The sequence below is a fragment of the Toxorhynchites rutilus genome, chromosome 3 (genome assembly GCF_029784135.1).
Source record: "Toxorhynchites rutilus septentrionalis strain SRP chromosome 3, ASM2978413v1, whole genome shotgun sequence".
Taxonomy (NCBI): Eukaryota; Metazoa; Arthropoda; class Insecta; order Diptera; family Culicidae; genus Toxorhynchites; species Toxorhynchites rutilus.
Window position 1 is genome coordinate 222,659,993 of NC_073746.1, and position 13,924 is coordinate 222,673,916.

The 13,924-nt window shown below is 36.9% G+C and overlaps 2 protein-coding genes and 1 long non-coding RNA gene across 8 annotated transcripts; all 3 read left to right on the top strand.

The window, feature by feature from the left end:
• Positions 1 to 182: 182 nt before the first annotated feature.
• Positions 183 to 3,719, top strand: LOC129780478 (transcription factor grauzone-like). The gene is made up of 7 exons (XM_055788795.1): positions 183 to 425; positions 480 to 1,288; positions 2,232 to 2,672; positions 2,732 to 2,920; positions 2,973 to 3,223; positions 3,290 to 3,387; positions 3,449 to 3,719. The coding sequence occupies exons 1-7, from the start codon at positions 303 to 305 to the stop codon at positions 3,644 to 3,646; spliced, it is 2,109 nt and encodes a 702-aa protein (XP_055644770.1). The 5' UTR covers positions 183 to 302; the 3' UTR covers positions 3,647 to 3,719.
• A 3,066-nt stretch (positions 3,720 to 6,785) lies between these two features.
• Positions 6,786 to 7,549, top strand: LOC129780482 (uncharacterized). The gene is made up of 4 exons (XM_055788801.1): positions 6,786 to 7,117; positions 7,180 to 7,241; positions 7,298 to 7,412; positions 7,470 to 7,549. The coding sequence occupies exons 1-4, from the start codon at positions 7,083 to 7,085 to the stop codon at positions 7,522 to 7,524; spliced, it is 267 nt and encodes an 88-aa protein (XP_055644776.1). The 5' UTR covers positions 6,786 to 7,082; the 3' UTR covers positions 7,525 to 7,549.
• A 911-nt stretch (positions 7,550 to 8,460) lies between these two features.
• On the top strand, positions 8,461 to 12,242 carry LOC129780483 (uncharacterized). Of its 6 annotated transcripts, XR_008743937.1 has the most exons (5): positions 8,461 to 10,212; positions 10,279 to 10,379; positions 10,734 to 11,770; positions 11,826 to 11,875; positions 11,935 to 12,242. It is a non-coding gene; the product is annotated as an uncharacterized LOC129780483 (long non-coding RNA). The 6 variants fall into 6 exon arrangements; XR_008743934.1 differs by having other exon boundaries at positions 8,461 to 10,379; XR_008743936.1 differs by having other exon boundaries at positions 10,279 to 11,770.
• The last annotated feature ends 1,682 nt before the right edge of the window (positions 12,243 to 13,924 follow it).

Genomic DNA, 13,924 nt, shown 5'->3' on the forward strand with positions numbered 1-13,924 from the left:
CTTTTAATAACAACACTTTTCTTATGTAGTGGACTATTATAAGAAAAGTAACATACATAAACAAAATCTGTGACGTCACAGATTTAAAAATCTTCCCACCTTTCATTTTCCATCTCGGTGTACGTTCACCTGAAAATGTATGTGTCGTAAAATTGTGACTCCAGCATAAGTTTTCACATATTCATTGAATCAACAATGCATACCTTTAAGTAATATGTTTAACCTTTGAACACGAATCATAACAGAAGGAGTGATATTTTCAAAAGATCAGATGCATGAATGGATAATTGAAAACTATCAAAATGTATTTTCAAAAGTGTAAATTGTGCACATCGGAGAGTGCTACGGTTTATCTTGACATATTCGGTCAAATAAACTCACACAAAAATATACCTGCAATAATATCAAAACATCTGTGGTTTGATGTAAAAATTAAATATAGATGTACATAGAATACATTTAAAACTTTCTTCATCCAGTTTCAGCCGTCCGATGAACTGCAATTGATTTGCAACCAATGCTGGAATTCATTGTATGAATTTAATACTTTCTATAATACCGTAGCTGAAATACATCACAATGAAAAAGGCTGCTCCTCTAAAGACGATGAATTGGACGACCCATTTGGTCCAGATCTTTTGGCAGAGAACGATGATAGCACCGATTGTAACACAAAGTCAGAATTTTTGGAAGTAATAAAAACAGAACCCTGTGATGATCTAGTAAAAAGCGTTGCTCTCGATATAGATGTATTGGGTGAAAACGTTCCGAATGCTACGGAACAAGGAAACTTGTTAAATATTGAACAGCAGGACTTATCGTTGACACGGGAATCAGTTCCAACAACACAGCGGCCGAGAAGAAACAATACGAAAGCGATCTACAATGATGAACTGACTTCTGACGAGGAACAGGCTGAGAGTGTGGCAGAACAGAAAAATAATGACGTGAAACCCATGTCCCAGAATGCCTCTAGACGGAAGCGTTTAGAATCTAGTGATTTTGAAGACGAAGTAACAGAGGGAAGTGTGATTGATGAGATTGCAGTTAAACCAGCGAGAGCAAAACGCAAGAGGGACACCAAACTGTTTGAGCATATCGATGAGTTCGTGTGTTACATTTGTCCGGATAGAGTCGAGTTCGATAGATTCTATCACGCTACAGTACACTACAAAGAATTTCACAAAGAACCAGCTTACATAAAGTGTAAATCGTGCGGTAAACGATGTTACACTCCGGGAAATTTGATCAGTCATGTAGCGGTACATACCGATCCAGACAAATACAGGTAACAACGTATTTGAGATGCAAGTATTTTCTACAATAGATTGTGCAAATTGTGCTATTAGAACTCTTACTCTTGCTTCAAAGAATGAATTAATTGATAAAAAAAACTTGAATTAATATTCAGCTCGTGTAGAGTTGTCATGAGTGGTAGAATCTTCGGCTCTTGTTTAATGATCAGTGACCAACACAACCTTCTGAAAAGATGATATAATTCGAGATAATTTTAAACTGTATTAATAAATCTAATTTTTTTAATTTTTGCGACGCTTCCCAGTCCACGTTTGACTGAATTAAAAATCACAACAATTTATTGGAAGATATTGTGAGACGTTTATAAATTTCATTGTTTTATCCAATTAAGTGTTCAAAGAACTACTACTACTGAACTAGTTGAAAATTTGATTATTAGTCTACATCTGGAATTTCTCTGAAAAATTACTGGAAAATCGAGTAATATTATGGCGGGTTTACATTAGGGAGATCTATAGCTATAAATGGATTTATTCACATGAAAATAGGTGTAAACGGGTGAGAATAAATATGATATACTTATTCGAGGTATATATAACATTAAAAATTCAGCATATGTAAACGCTTGTGAATTTCTCACTGGTGAGAAATCTATGCAGTTCTACTTCAGGTGAATAAATTCACCGAAAATATGAATATATTCATTATAGAAGTTCACGCTAGTGTAAACAGTTGATGCGATTTCTATAAATCTCATCATATTTCTTCACATGAATATAGCACTAGTCTAAACCCACCCTTAGGCATCTTTTTTTTCGAGTTTTGAGTCGACACCCTGTCACCAGTTTGTAATTCATGTTTCGTAATAATAATGTCCAAGCTCTACCGAAGTGATTTTGAAGATTTCATTGGAAGCAGATTTTTCCCTTTATTATACTGTCATGGATACTTACTAATTTAAAGTGTTCGGCTAGGTGTCAGATCTGCGGCAAGCAGAATGACCAACAAGTGGCTCTGGTGAAGCATATGCGAATACATCGTCCAGAGATGGAAGAAAAGTTGCCCATTCGATGTAGGTTGTGTCCCCGAAGGTTCTCCACGGACAAGAAACGTGACAGACACGAAAAACACCACAGCCGTAAGCCAATGGAGAAGCCCCCAAGAGTTATGGGTCGTGACGAGGAAATATTAGAGTTTTACAAACGGATTATCTGTGAAATATGTGACCAACAGAGAATGGTAGATGATAATATAGCGGACGTAGAATATGAGAACATGCAGGATTTAAAGAAACACATGCGAGATGTACACAATGATAAAGGGTATTTAAAATGCCACATTTGTGACAAAAAGTGCAACATTCGTTCGGTTCTTTTAATCCACAAAGATTTTCATCTCAACCCAGAGAAGTATAGGTAAGTTAGTAGACTATAATCATTCGTTCCTTGTTCAGATTTGCTGAATATATTGACAGGTGCAGTGTTTGTGGAAACGTTTACCAGAATTTGCAGAAACACAAGCAGGGTGCTCATGCGTCTCCTGGAGAGGCATCATTTTGTTGCGAACATTGTGGTAAAGCTTTAACAAGCGAGAAAAGTCTGAAGTCTCACGTTGATCGGAAACATGCTGTAAAGGATACCATTTGCGACATTTGTAACAAACCGTAAGTTAGGCGTCAAAAAATTTACTGTAGTTGATCGTTGATTTACTTCTAGGTTTAGCAAGAGCATGCTTGAAAGCCATAAGCGCGTTGTGCATGAAAACGCATCGTACATGTGCACTCACTGTCCTCGCATGTTCAGGAGTAAATTTTCATTGAACCGCCATCTGGAGGAGCATGAGGATAAAGTTAGAGAGAGAGTTAAGTGTGTGGTTTGTGGTCTCACATTTAAGCATAAGTATATTCTCACGAAGCATATCGATTCTGTGCATACAAAAGAAGCTCCAGTGTCGTGTGATGTCTGTGGTGAGCATAATAACGCAATGGCAATCCTGAAACTTGTTTTCTAATTTACATTATTTGACATAACAGGTAAAAAGTTTAAATCTAAACATCATTTATGGAGTCATAAGTCTGATACTTGTAATACTCGCAGATACGATTGTACAATTTGTGGACGGGTGTTTAAGGTTTGATCAGTTATTTTTCTACGATAGTACATTAGAAGTATATATTTTTTCATCCTTACAGGTTAAGGTTCGATTGACTGAGCATATGACCACTCACACCGGAAAAAGTCTGTATCAGTGCACGTTCTGTCCGATGACCTTCAGTTTCCAATCCATACTGTATACACACAGAAAAAAAGCACATTACGAGCAATGGTTAGAATTACAAGCTAAACGCGAAGAGGGTGTAAAGTTTAAGGTTTTGGAAGCCCCTACTTAATATCATGTAATTTAGAAATAAATACGATAATTTATTAGCAGAGTCTTTTAAAGACATATCAGTTCTAATTCAATAGATCGACTAATTTTTCTCATTGGGTTATTTGTTCCTCCATGCATTACATCTGTTCCAGTGGTTTGATGAATTTGTTGGTTTATGAAATTTGTTTCTTGTACTCGTTGGAAAAGGATTTGGAATCTCGATTTACGGATTTCGGAAAATTTTCAATTGTCATGTTTGGTTGAAACATGTGCATTATTTTTATGGGACCCCCTCTCATTTTCAGAGGAGGAAGGGGTGTCATACTATCATAGAAACATTTCTTGTACCCAAAAACCTCACATCCCAAATTTGGCTCCATTTGCTTGATTAGTTCTCGAGTTATGCAGAAATTTGTGTTTTATTTGTGGGAGCCCCCCTTTAGAGAGGGGGGAGTAGTGTCGAACTACCATAGAAACGTTTATCGATCCCTAAAACCTCTATATGCTAAGTTTGATTCCATTTGTTTGATTAGTTCTCGAGTTGTTCAGCAAAATACCCCCCCCCCTTCTTTAGAGAGGGGAAAGGAGTGTCAAACCACCATTTATTGCTCCCTAAAACCTCCATATGCCAAATTCGTTTCTACTTGCTTGATTAGTTCTCGAGTTATGCAGAAATTTGTGTTTCATTTGTACAGCAGCTCCTCCTTAGAGAAGGGGAGGAGTATCTAACCACCATAGAATCATGTATTGCACCCTAAAACCTCCTTATGCCAAATTTGGTTTCATTTGCTTGAATAATTTTTGAGTAATATAGAAATTTGTGTTTCATTTGTATGGCAGCCCCCCTAAGAGAGGGGGAGGAGTATCTAACCACCATAGAATCATTTATTGCAGCTTTTTAGAGAGGGGAAAGGAGTGTTAAACCACCCTTTATTGCTCCCTAAAACCTCTATATGCCAAATTTGGATCCACTTGCTTGATTAGTTCTCAAGTTATGCAGAAATTTGTGTTTCATTTGTACAGCAGCTCCCCCTTAGAGAGGGGGAGGGGTCTCGAAATATCATAAGAATCATGCTTTTCCTGTCCACGTGGTATGTGGACAGCCCCTAAGTTATCACAGTCCATCCGTAATTTAAGGCTCGAGGCACAGACAACGGCGTGGATTCCATCGAAAAGGGTATCAATTGGGTAGATGTGAAAAACTAGAATATTGTAAAGCCTTTATACTTTTCTCTCTATTACGCAGTCTCACTCCAGTCAGCGAGCAAACAACAGACTTCCTTCATGCCAGCGTTACACACAGCGGTTACGCTCGATACAAATTCCAAGAGCAAAATTACTTCTGGGGTCGATATGTGTTGTGAATGAAAGATGTCGCACACGCCGCTTGATCGCCGCTTCAAATCCAAGGGTTTGATCTCGATGAAATGATGCACCGCGTCGGTTTCCATGTTGTCTGGTGGAGAGTGCTGGTATGTTTTTTGTATCACACGCACACATTGTTGTTTTTTGGGGCTGTACATATATCTCGTGGGAACAAAAAGGTAATTTTCTTTCATACACCTTTATTCCGGAACACGATCGGGTTTGAAATTAGCACGATGTTGCATTGTGTAATAGTTAAGTTAAGGGTGAGAAATACGTGTTTGAATAACAACAAGGAAAAATTTCCATTCACATTTTAATAATTTAAAACTGCATTGGGGAATGCTAATTATCACATGGCTTCACAAACATGGATGAATTATTTTGACGTTCGTTTGGGTCAAGGGGATGCTGCCACTTTTGAATATGTTGAATGGGTTCGAATCTCGGACGAATTTTAGAATGAAGAAGTCGATATCGTTCGGGTTGCAGAATGAAAAGTCGATCTCGATTGAATTGCGAAATTTCCAAACTCGGGTTCAGGAATAGAGGTGAATGTTTGAGATTTATATATTGTTTGATAGTTAGTTTCATTAAACATATTATTTTATTCATTTTCACTGTAATGAATTGTTGTGGAGCGTTCAGATCAATTGATTAAAAACTCTAGTATATCAGGAAAGGGCTGATCAATAATTGTGAGTACAAGAGGAAGCTTGCATCTTCGAATTCGGCCAATCAGAACGCTGTATTTCCGTTCGATAACAAATTATTTGCAAGATTATGAAGAATAAACATTTTTTTTGATTTTTTTGTGAACTACATATATATGTATTAACTCAACAATGTATTTTAATGTGATGTTTTTATATAAAAAATATTTTGTCGTTTGGGACACTTATGTGATTATTCAAATAACGTGAGACTTTTATACAAACAGTAGTTCTGATACTCATGAGCAATCTTTTCCATCACACCAAAGTGTTACAATGTTATGATTTTTGTCCCACATTCCTATGCATTCAACGCACTGTTCGTTATCTTTGTTTGATACTGAGTATCGTTATCTATTAAGCCGGGTTTATACAGTGCGAGTAAACATACGAGTCGGCCTAGTCTGTTACTGCAGTATAGCTACTCACACCGTGTGAACGCTTCATGCCAACTAGTGTCAAGTGTTATCCGGTGTGCGAGCTACTTCAAAGTTTTTTGATTTTTACTCGCACTCGCATCCCTCAAAATGTCAAAAACAGCATTTAGCGTTCGAATCAGGGATGCCAAATGTAAAGAAATGTCTTCATTTTGATGATATTTAAAAATATGCGAAAATAGTAACAGACTTGAAAATTATTGGAAAAAACATACAGTTTCTAAACGAAATCGTTGTTATTTTGTTTTGCACGCTGGAGTAGCATGCTTTCTTTTTGAGATAGTTTTCTTGAAAACAAGAACATAAGCCATCCATGAATTTCTCTACCAGATTAGTATTTTCGAAGGCAGTTTTGAACTGTTCAAATTTGCTGTTTCTGATGATTTGATGGACATTTGAAAAATCATCTGGCATCCCTGGTTAACCCGTGCTGTAATATCTAGTTTCTCGTCAGCAGCTCACACTGTGTAAACGGACAAAGCGAGATAACTAATTGTCAAGCGAGTTCACCAGGTCAGTAGCTGTTCACTGTCAAGTCAGCTACTAGCAACGTATAAATGAGCCTTTACTCATAGGAGCACTGTATTGATTCGTGAACAGTTTCACTAGACATCATGCTTCGTTTAGAAAAAGCCTAAACTGGTACTTGGTTGAGTAAAATATAAGATTAGCAAGGTTTTTTGCTGTGGTGACTGAGAGGAGACAAACGACCACAAAGGGTTAAATTGATGATAAACTTACTGGAAATAATGACGTAATAATTCCGAAGAGGCAACGATCTCAATCTCACACTTCGCCACTTCACCACCTACATATAGATTCACTGGAGCAAACAAGAAAACAAATTGTATGATGTCATAGATTTTGACAACTAAATAAGTACGGCTTTATTTACTATCTCTTGATATATGAAACAATTCAGTTCATCGGATTGTAAACAATGGAAGAACAAGTTGATCTTATATTAGATAAAGTGTAAGAATGTGGTAAAATAGAGAATATACATTTAATTAATATTTGTTTGTTGATTATTGTAGAATGGAAACACCGGGAAATCTAGGGTGTCTCATAGCCAATAATCATGGGCTATGCATTGGAGGTAATTAATTTTTGCGTAAAATCATATTGCATGGTTCAAATTAACATGTTTTACAGCAAGAGGAAATGCGACCGAAGCATCCGCTGGAATTATTGTAGCAATTTCTGAGCAAGCCTCCAAACTGGATCCAAACTGCAATGCTCCTGTCGTATCGTTGGAAGTTGGCGATAAGTAATTCATTTTGTTTGTTTTTGCATTTTTTCATCGACTGATTATATTCACTTTTAGAGTTTGCATTATTCACAGAAATGGAATTACTGGCGCTGTGTATAAACAGAAATAATAAAGCAATGTTAATTCTATTTGAATTCGTATCTTGTTTAAAATGAGCATTTGATGCGGAAATAATTTTGCTACCTAAAATGTCCGTTGAATCGAACATACGAAAGAATATTAGTTCCTTCTCAGATTGGAAATCAATAATCGAAAAATGTGAATATATATTCAGACCATTCGGTCCTAGAGAATTCAACTATCAGACGGTTTTCTCTGGAGCTCAAATATAACTGCTTAAAATGTTGCTGAAATGAGATAAATTTTTAAGCGTGATCATCTACCTTCTTCATCAGTAATTCCACCATCCAATGCATCATCCTCAATTTGGCCGTAATATTAGCCATTGCATACCAAACCGATATAGTAGTTCACAAATTTTCGTTAAATTTGGTAGTTTTGTTCCTCATCGCAAAATATTAGACCCACATTTTTTATTTTTTGATAAGGATGACCATTTCCCTTTAAGGGTGATCCAAAAAATCAACTTTTCCCCCCTTTTTGCAAAAAGGCCTTTTTTTCAAAAATTCATAACTTTTGAATTCCTAGACCGATTCAGATTATTAGTTAAAACCGACATCGACACCGAGCCTTTTTCGAAAAAATATTACACTTGCAAAAAATTGGATTTTGTTTTCGTAATTATTGATGCTATGTGTTTTTTATTGGTTATATGGTTTCGGGACCAAGGGCGCTATATATATATATATATATATATATATATATATATATATATATATATATATATATATATATATATATATATATATATATATATATATATATATATATATATATATATATATATATATATATATATATATATATATATATATATATATATATATATATATATATATATATATATATATATATACGGCTGCCAAACAAATGAAACACAAATTTCTGCATTACGCGAGAATTAATCATGCAAATGAAACTAAATTAGGCATGTGAAGGTATTACGGTGCAATAAATGATTCTATGGTGGTTATATATTCCTCCCCCCTCTCTTAGGTGGGTCTGCAATACAAATGAAACACAAATTTCTGCATAACTCGAGAATTAATCAAGAAAATGAAACCAAATCTGGCATGTGGAATTTTAGGGTGCAATAAATGTTTTTACGGTGGTTAAATACTCCACCCCCTCCCCCCTCTCTAAGGGGGAGCTGCTATACAAATGAAAGACAAATTTCTGCATAATTCGAAAACTAATCAAGCAAATGGAGCTAAATTTGTCATGCGAATGTTTTAAGGGACACGAAACGTTTCCATGGTGAATAGACACTCCTCCCCTCTCTTTGAGGGGGGGGGGGGGTCTGCCATACAAATGAAACTGCATTACTCGAGAATGAATGAAGCAAATGGAACCGAGTTTTGCATGTGGAGGATTTGGGTTGCAATAAATGATTCTATGGTGGTTAGATACTCCTCCCTCTCTTCGGTGAGGCTGCCATACAAATGAAACACAAATTTATGCATAACTCGGAATTAATCAAGCAAATGAAACCAAATTTGGCATGTGGAAGTTTTCGTTTCTACAGAGGTTAGACACTCCACCCCCTTCTCTGAGGGGGAGCTGTCATACAAAATTCAACGAGGTCGATTAGAAGATCAATCAACGAACAGTTCTGCGATTGGATCCATGAACTTGCTCTTAGTAGGAAAACGTGAATGTTTGAGGGTATTGATAACAAAAAAACAAATTTTGGGCGGGACGAAGTTTGCCGGGTCAGCTAGTGTGAATATAACATTATTGGGCTAATTGCCGAGCTGTTAATTGAGTTGAACGGCTCTACTTCTCGATATTGATTTCTTCATACAAGAAGGTCAAATTAACCCAGATTCAGGCAGGACAGGTAAGTAAAATTTTTGAAAATCATTTCAATTTATATATTTTTGATACATATTGGACAGCCAAGCAATGACCCGTGTTCGTCTGCTGCGGGAGAATGCGAAGACATTACTATGCTGTCGGTTTAGTGCAACTTCATAAACGATCTGCCGACGATTGTGATCGGTCAATTGGATGTGTTCCGGATTCGCCAAGACGGAGGTTTCGGGGTGTTCTTCTAGGAGAGATTAAGCGTGGAAACACACTAGACGGCTCACCCGCGCGATTTTCGCAATGACAAGTCGCAGCAGGAACTTGAAGTAAAACACATTAAGCGGCTCTCGGCTTATTATATTTTAGACGGATGCAAGACGAGTCTATGATACAAGGTACAACTGTTTGGATAGTAAGCGGATGAGAGATGCGGTATATAAAGACAGAATGGTGGAAAACGGAAGAGGGGATGTTTACCTGAGCAAGAGGGAGAGAGAAGTTGATCACAAACGTCTAAAATATTGCATTTCTCGACAATTTGGATGGAATTCGAGTATCCGCAGCTACATGACCACAGAATGATTTTCACGTATTGGCTCACCTGAGAGTACATTTCTTATTGCCTTGCTTTATTTACACCTATCAAAAGCGCATAAACACTAATACTCCCACAAAACCGTTGCGGCGCATCATCTCCATCGACCCACCGCAGCGTATGAGGAACCTTACAACAGTGATATTGGAACCGCACACACCCGCCCCGCCTTATGTGTTTTATCTCATTCACATTTCATTATCGAGGCCCCGCGGCGATCTGTCATTGCAAAATCCGCGCGGGAGAGCCGTCCAGTGTGTTCTTACGCTAAAAGTAAGAATTGAGTAGTTCATCGTAACAGTTTGTAGTAATGATTGTGTACTTTTTCCTAATGTGTAGCCGCGAATCAGACCCAATCGATGCAGGATCAGATGTCGGGCGCTGCAGTATAATGAATGCGTTGGCTGATGTCGAACCAGAACTACTGGCTCATGAATGCTGTAAATATCGTATTTAAGATAGATAAATGAATAATGAATAAAGATACAATAGCACAATAATCACTAAATAAATTGGTAACAATACATACCTATAGGTTGGGTGAGCATAACCTGTTTAGGGAATATGTTGAACCAACGTTGAATCGACGGCTTATACTGGGTTATACTGGCCGATTTGACGATTTGTTTATCATTGTTATCGCGTAATATGTACGAATAATTCGTATTGCAAAAAAATACTAATCATTGGTAATATTTACCAAACATTCGTCATATATACTAATTTCTCGGGAGAGTGTAGTGATCCCCGATTTTTGAAATTAATCGTTCATCCACTAATCGAATACTTTTCAGCCGTTTGTTACCCACAATCCAATCGACGAAAAAATCATCGACCTAACACCGACCGTAACGCTGGAGCCTATTCGGTACGATGTTGACATCTGGATACGCCATTAGTTTGTATGAGGGAACCTATTCTCTATCAGATTAGTCGGCCCGAAGGCAGTTTTAAATTGGTAGAATTTGTATGAAAATTGTTTCTTGGCTTTATTTATCTACTTGAAGTACGTTTTCCTGACCTTAGTTTAAATTATTTTCTATAAATTTTCAGATATTCTCACAAAAACTTACCTTTATAATATAAAATTATCTTTAGGCATAATTTTTGTATGACGTTTTTTCATCACTTGCATGCAATAGTGATTTTCATTTACATTGAGTACTAATTTCATTTGAGAAAAATAATGTTCATTCATAATTTTTATTTTAAAAGTGTGTTTATTCCTTTTGAAAATCCATACTGTCATGCCTATTCCCCAAATACGTAACATCGAAAATTCGTTGGTCGAAAATACAGAATGATTAACAAAACGAATCGGCATCACTTTTTCTTCAACGATGAACTGTCATCTCACACCAAAACAACCGGATCATATAACTGGTGAGTATGAAATCTTTTTCTGTTTTTCATTTTATATTTTTTTTCAGACCCATCTCAACAGATTTTCCTCTAGTGGAGTTTGTGGAATAGATAGGTTTTTACTTTATGAATCTGGAAGATTGCTACCGGCGGCATTCCTGAACCCAATTGGGTCCAACACGGAAGCTAAACTAGTTCATATGCATCCGGACAACGTTGCCCAGAAGCAGGCACAACAAGCAATGAATTTCGATACGGAACAACTGAGCAGATGCATATCAGTGAAAGTTTATTCCGTTCTGAGACATTTCTACCAACGAAGTAAGGACACGAACGGTATTGAATTGAATGATGCTAAGCCAGATCAACAGTGTGGGGAGACTGACGGTGTAGATTCACCACAGGTGGAAATTAATCACAAACGCAAGATGTGACATTATCAGATTCTCCCAAAGTGGTTTCTTACCAGGTATACTATTAGATAGCAGACACTTTAAAATACTAATTATTTTATTTTATCTCAGCTATGAATACACCCGTTCGGATGATGTGGCTTTTTTGCTTCCATCAACTGGTGAATGAGAAAAATGAATTCCCCCATCACCACAGTGCTTATTTCCACTTCTATTACAGCAGTCAACAGCATCGGCTTTCCCGTAGCAGTATCCTGCAAGCCATGGTGGCTGTACCAGGGGACAACATTAACAGCAGCAGCATCTGGACCTGACCATCGATAGTGTTTCGAGCAACTTTCCATATCGGAGATCTCGTGCTTCGCGCACATTGAAGAAACCTCCTCAGCCACATATGTGTGTCAAGGAGAAAAAGGAGCTGGATTCGAATCGTCAATCCAGACAACCCGAATGCACCGATTGCATTATATATCTTGTTTATATTTTATATGCATTTTGTGTTTTTTTGAATAAAATGATTAAAATCGATCAATGTTTTTTCCTTTTCATGTTTCATAACAAACCAATACAAACAAGAGACGATCAGTGTTGGAAGCAGCGTTACATGCAGGTCGACGCCTTGCACATGTTGGCAAAAGAGTGGCGTCAAGTTGTTCGATGAATGCATATGAAAGGTCGATAAATCGATTGCAAGGTGGCAGCATTTGAGGTCGATTGTTGACATTTCATCGACCCGATCTTGGCAGGCAAAACGGATTGTGGGTATTCGATACGATTAATCGCCCCAAATAATCGATTAATCGATTAATCGTAACACTAAGAGCAATAATTAGTTAGTATTCTATTTTTTATTTGCCAGAAATTGTTTGCCGTTTTGAATGCTTGTAATTGTAATTTCGAACCGTTATAATTACTTGTATTTGTCGTTTAAGCTGCTAGGGTGCTGCGGTAAATGGTAATGGGGCGTATGAAATATAAGCTAAGCATTGTGCATCAATCAAATTTATCCGAATTCCTATTGAAACATATGAATTAAAGTTTACCTTTCCACCAAAAATGCATTTTATATAATACGATAACACGATCTTTTAAAGTTGATGAAAAATTATTCAATTTTACATTTATTTACATTCTCGTATATACATTCCTAACTAAATTCTAAATTTCTTATTACATATTTAACATGTTTTAATACATACGTATTATATACATTTTCTTATACAAATTATATACATTTTCTTATACATATTATATACATTTTCTTATACATATTATATACATTTCTTAATACGTACTATACAGGTAAACCTGTTTTTGTGCGGTACTTTTTTGTTCGATTTCTCGTTTGTGCGACCCTTTCTGTGCCATTTTATTATCAATTCAGAACTTCACACAATCTAATCGCTCAGATAATAAAATCGCGCAAAAAGGGTCGTACAAACGAGAAATCGTACAAAAAGTGTCTTTCTCTGTGCAGTAGACACTAAAACGATGCAACGTAATATCGCAATTTTTCAGCTATCTCGCACCTTTACGAAAACCAAACATTTTCATCGATCGATTGTAGGAATAATATCATGTCTAAGTTAGAACCGGACAAGCGATTTCTTTGCTTAGTCAAAGAACAAACGTTCCGAAGGAACAGACGTCGCTGAATTACATAAAAATTGCATAGCAATTTTATGCACGTTTGGATACTGTGCTCGTATTTCATTCCACACTATAAGTGGGTCACAGGTCCTCGGAGCGAGTGTAGTATTTAAATACTGCCTCAGTTCAATGGGAATTCCTCCGGCGCTGTCATTTCCATGCACACGATTGCTTTCAGCTACCATGGAATCATGAATCGCCCACAAGTGGTGTTTGTTTCTGGCTCTCCTGATATCCGAAGATCGTTTTCGAATTCAGGTGACTCTTCCGCAGCTGTTCTGACAAATTCCCCTGTGAAGCAACATAAATATTGCCGATAAAATATTTTGTTTCTGTCCTGTTGTGTATTTTTTCTCAATAGGACAAGCAAGAAAAGACTAACTCACCAACCCATGAAATAGCGGGGGCCGCCGTGAGAGGACTTTCAAAATATATTTTCTTGAATCGGGGATCAAGAAGCGTTGCGACCGCGAAGAGTTTTCTTTTTCCTACATCATTGAAATATTTCATGATGTGCAGCATAATGCTGTTTTTTACAGACATAGCTTCAGCAGAATCAA

Excerpts from the sequence above, each read along its gene's own strand:
- LOC129780478 (XM_055788795.1), top strand. The coding sequence starts at position 303 with ATGTATTTTCAAAAGTGTAAATTGTGCACATCGGAGAGTGCTACGGTT. Across the intron at positions 2,673-2,731 it reads CTCAACCCAGAGAAGTATAG|GTGCAGTGTTTGTGGAAACG; the intron begins GTAAGTTAGTAG and ends ATATATTGACAG. Across the intron at positions 3,388-3,448 it reads TTTGTGGACGGGTGTTTAAG|GTTAAGGTTCGATTGACTGA; the intron begins GTTTGATCAGTT and ends TCATCCTTACAG.
- LOC129780482 (XM_055788801.1), top strand. The coding sequence starts at position 7,083 with ATGGAAGAACAAGTTGATCTTATATTAGATAAAGT. Across the intron at positions 7,118-7,179 it reads GATCTTATATTAGATAAAGT|AATGGAAACACCGGGAAATC; the intron begins GTAAGAATGTGG and ends TGATTATTGTAG. Across the intron at positions 7,413-7,469 it reads TCGTTGGAAGTTGGCGATAA|AGTTTGCATTATTCACAGAA; the intron begins GTAATTCATTTT and ends ATTCACTTTTAG.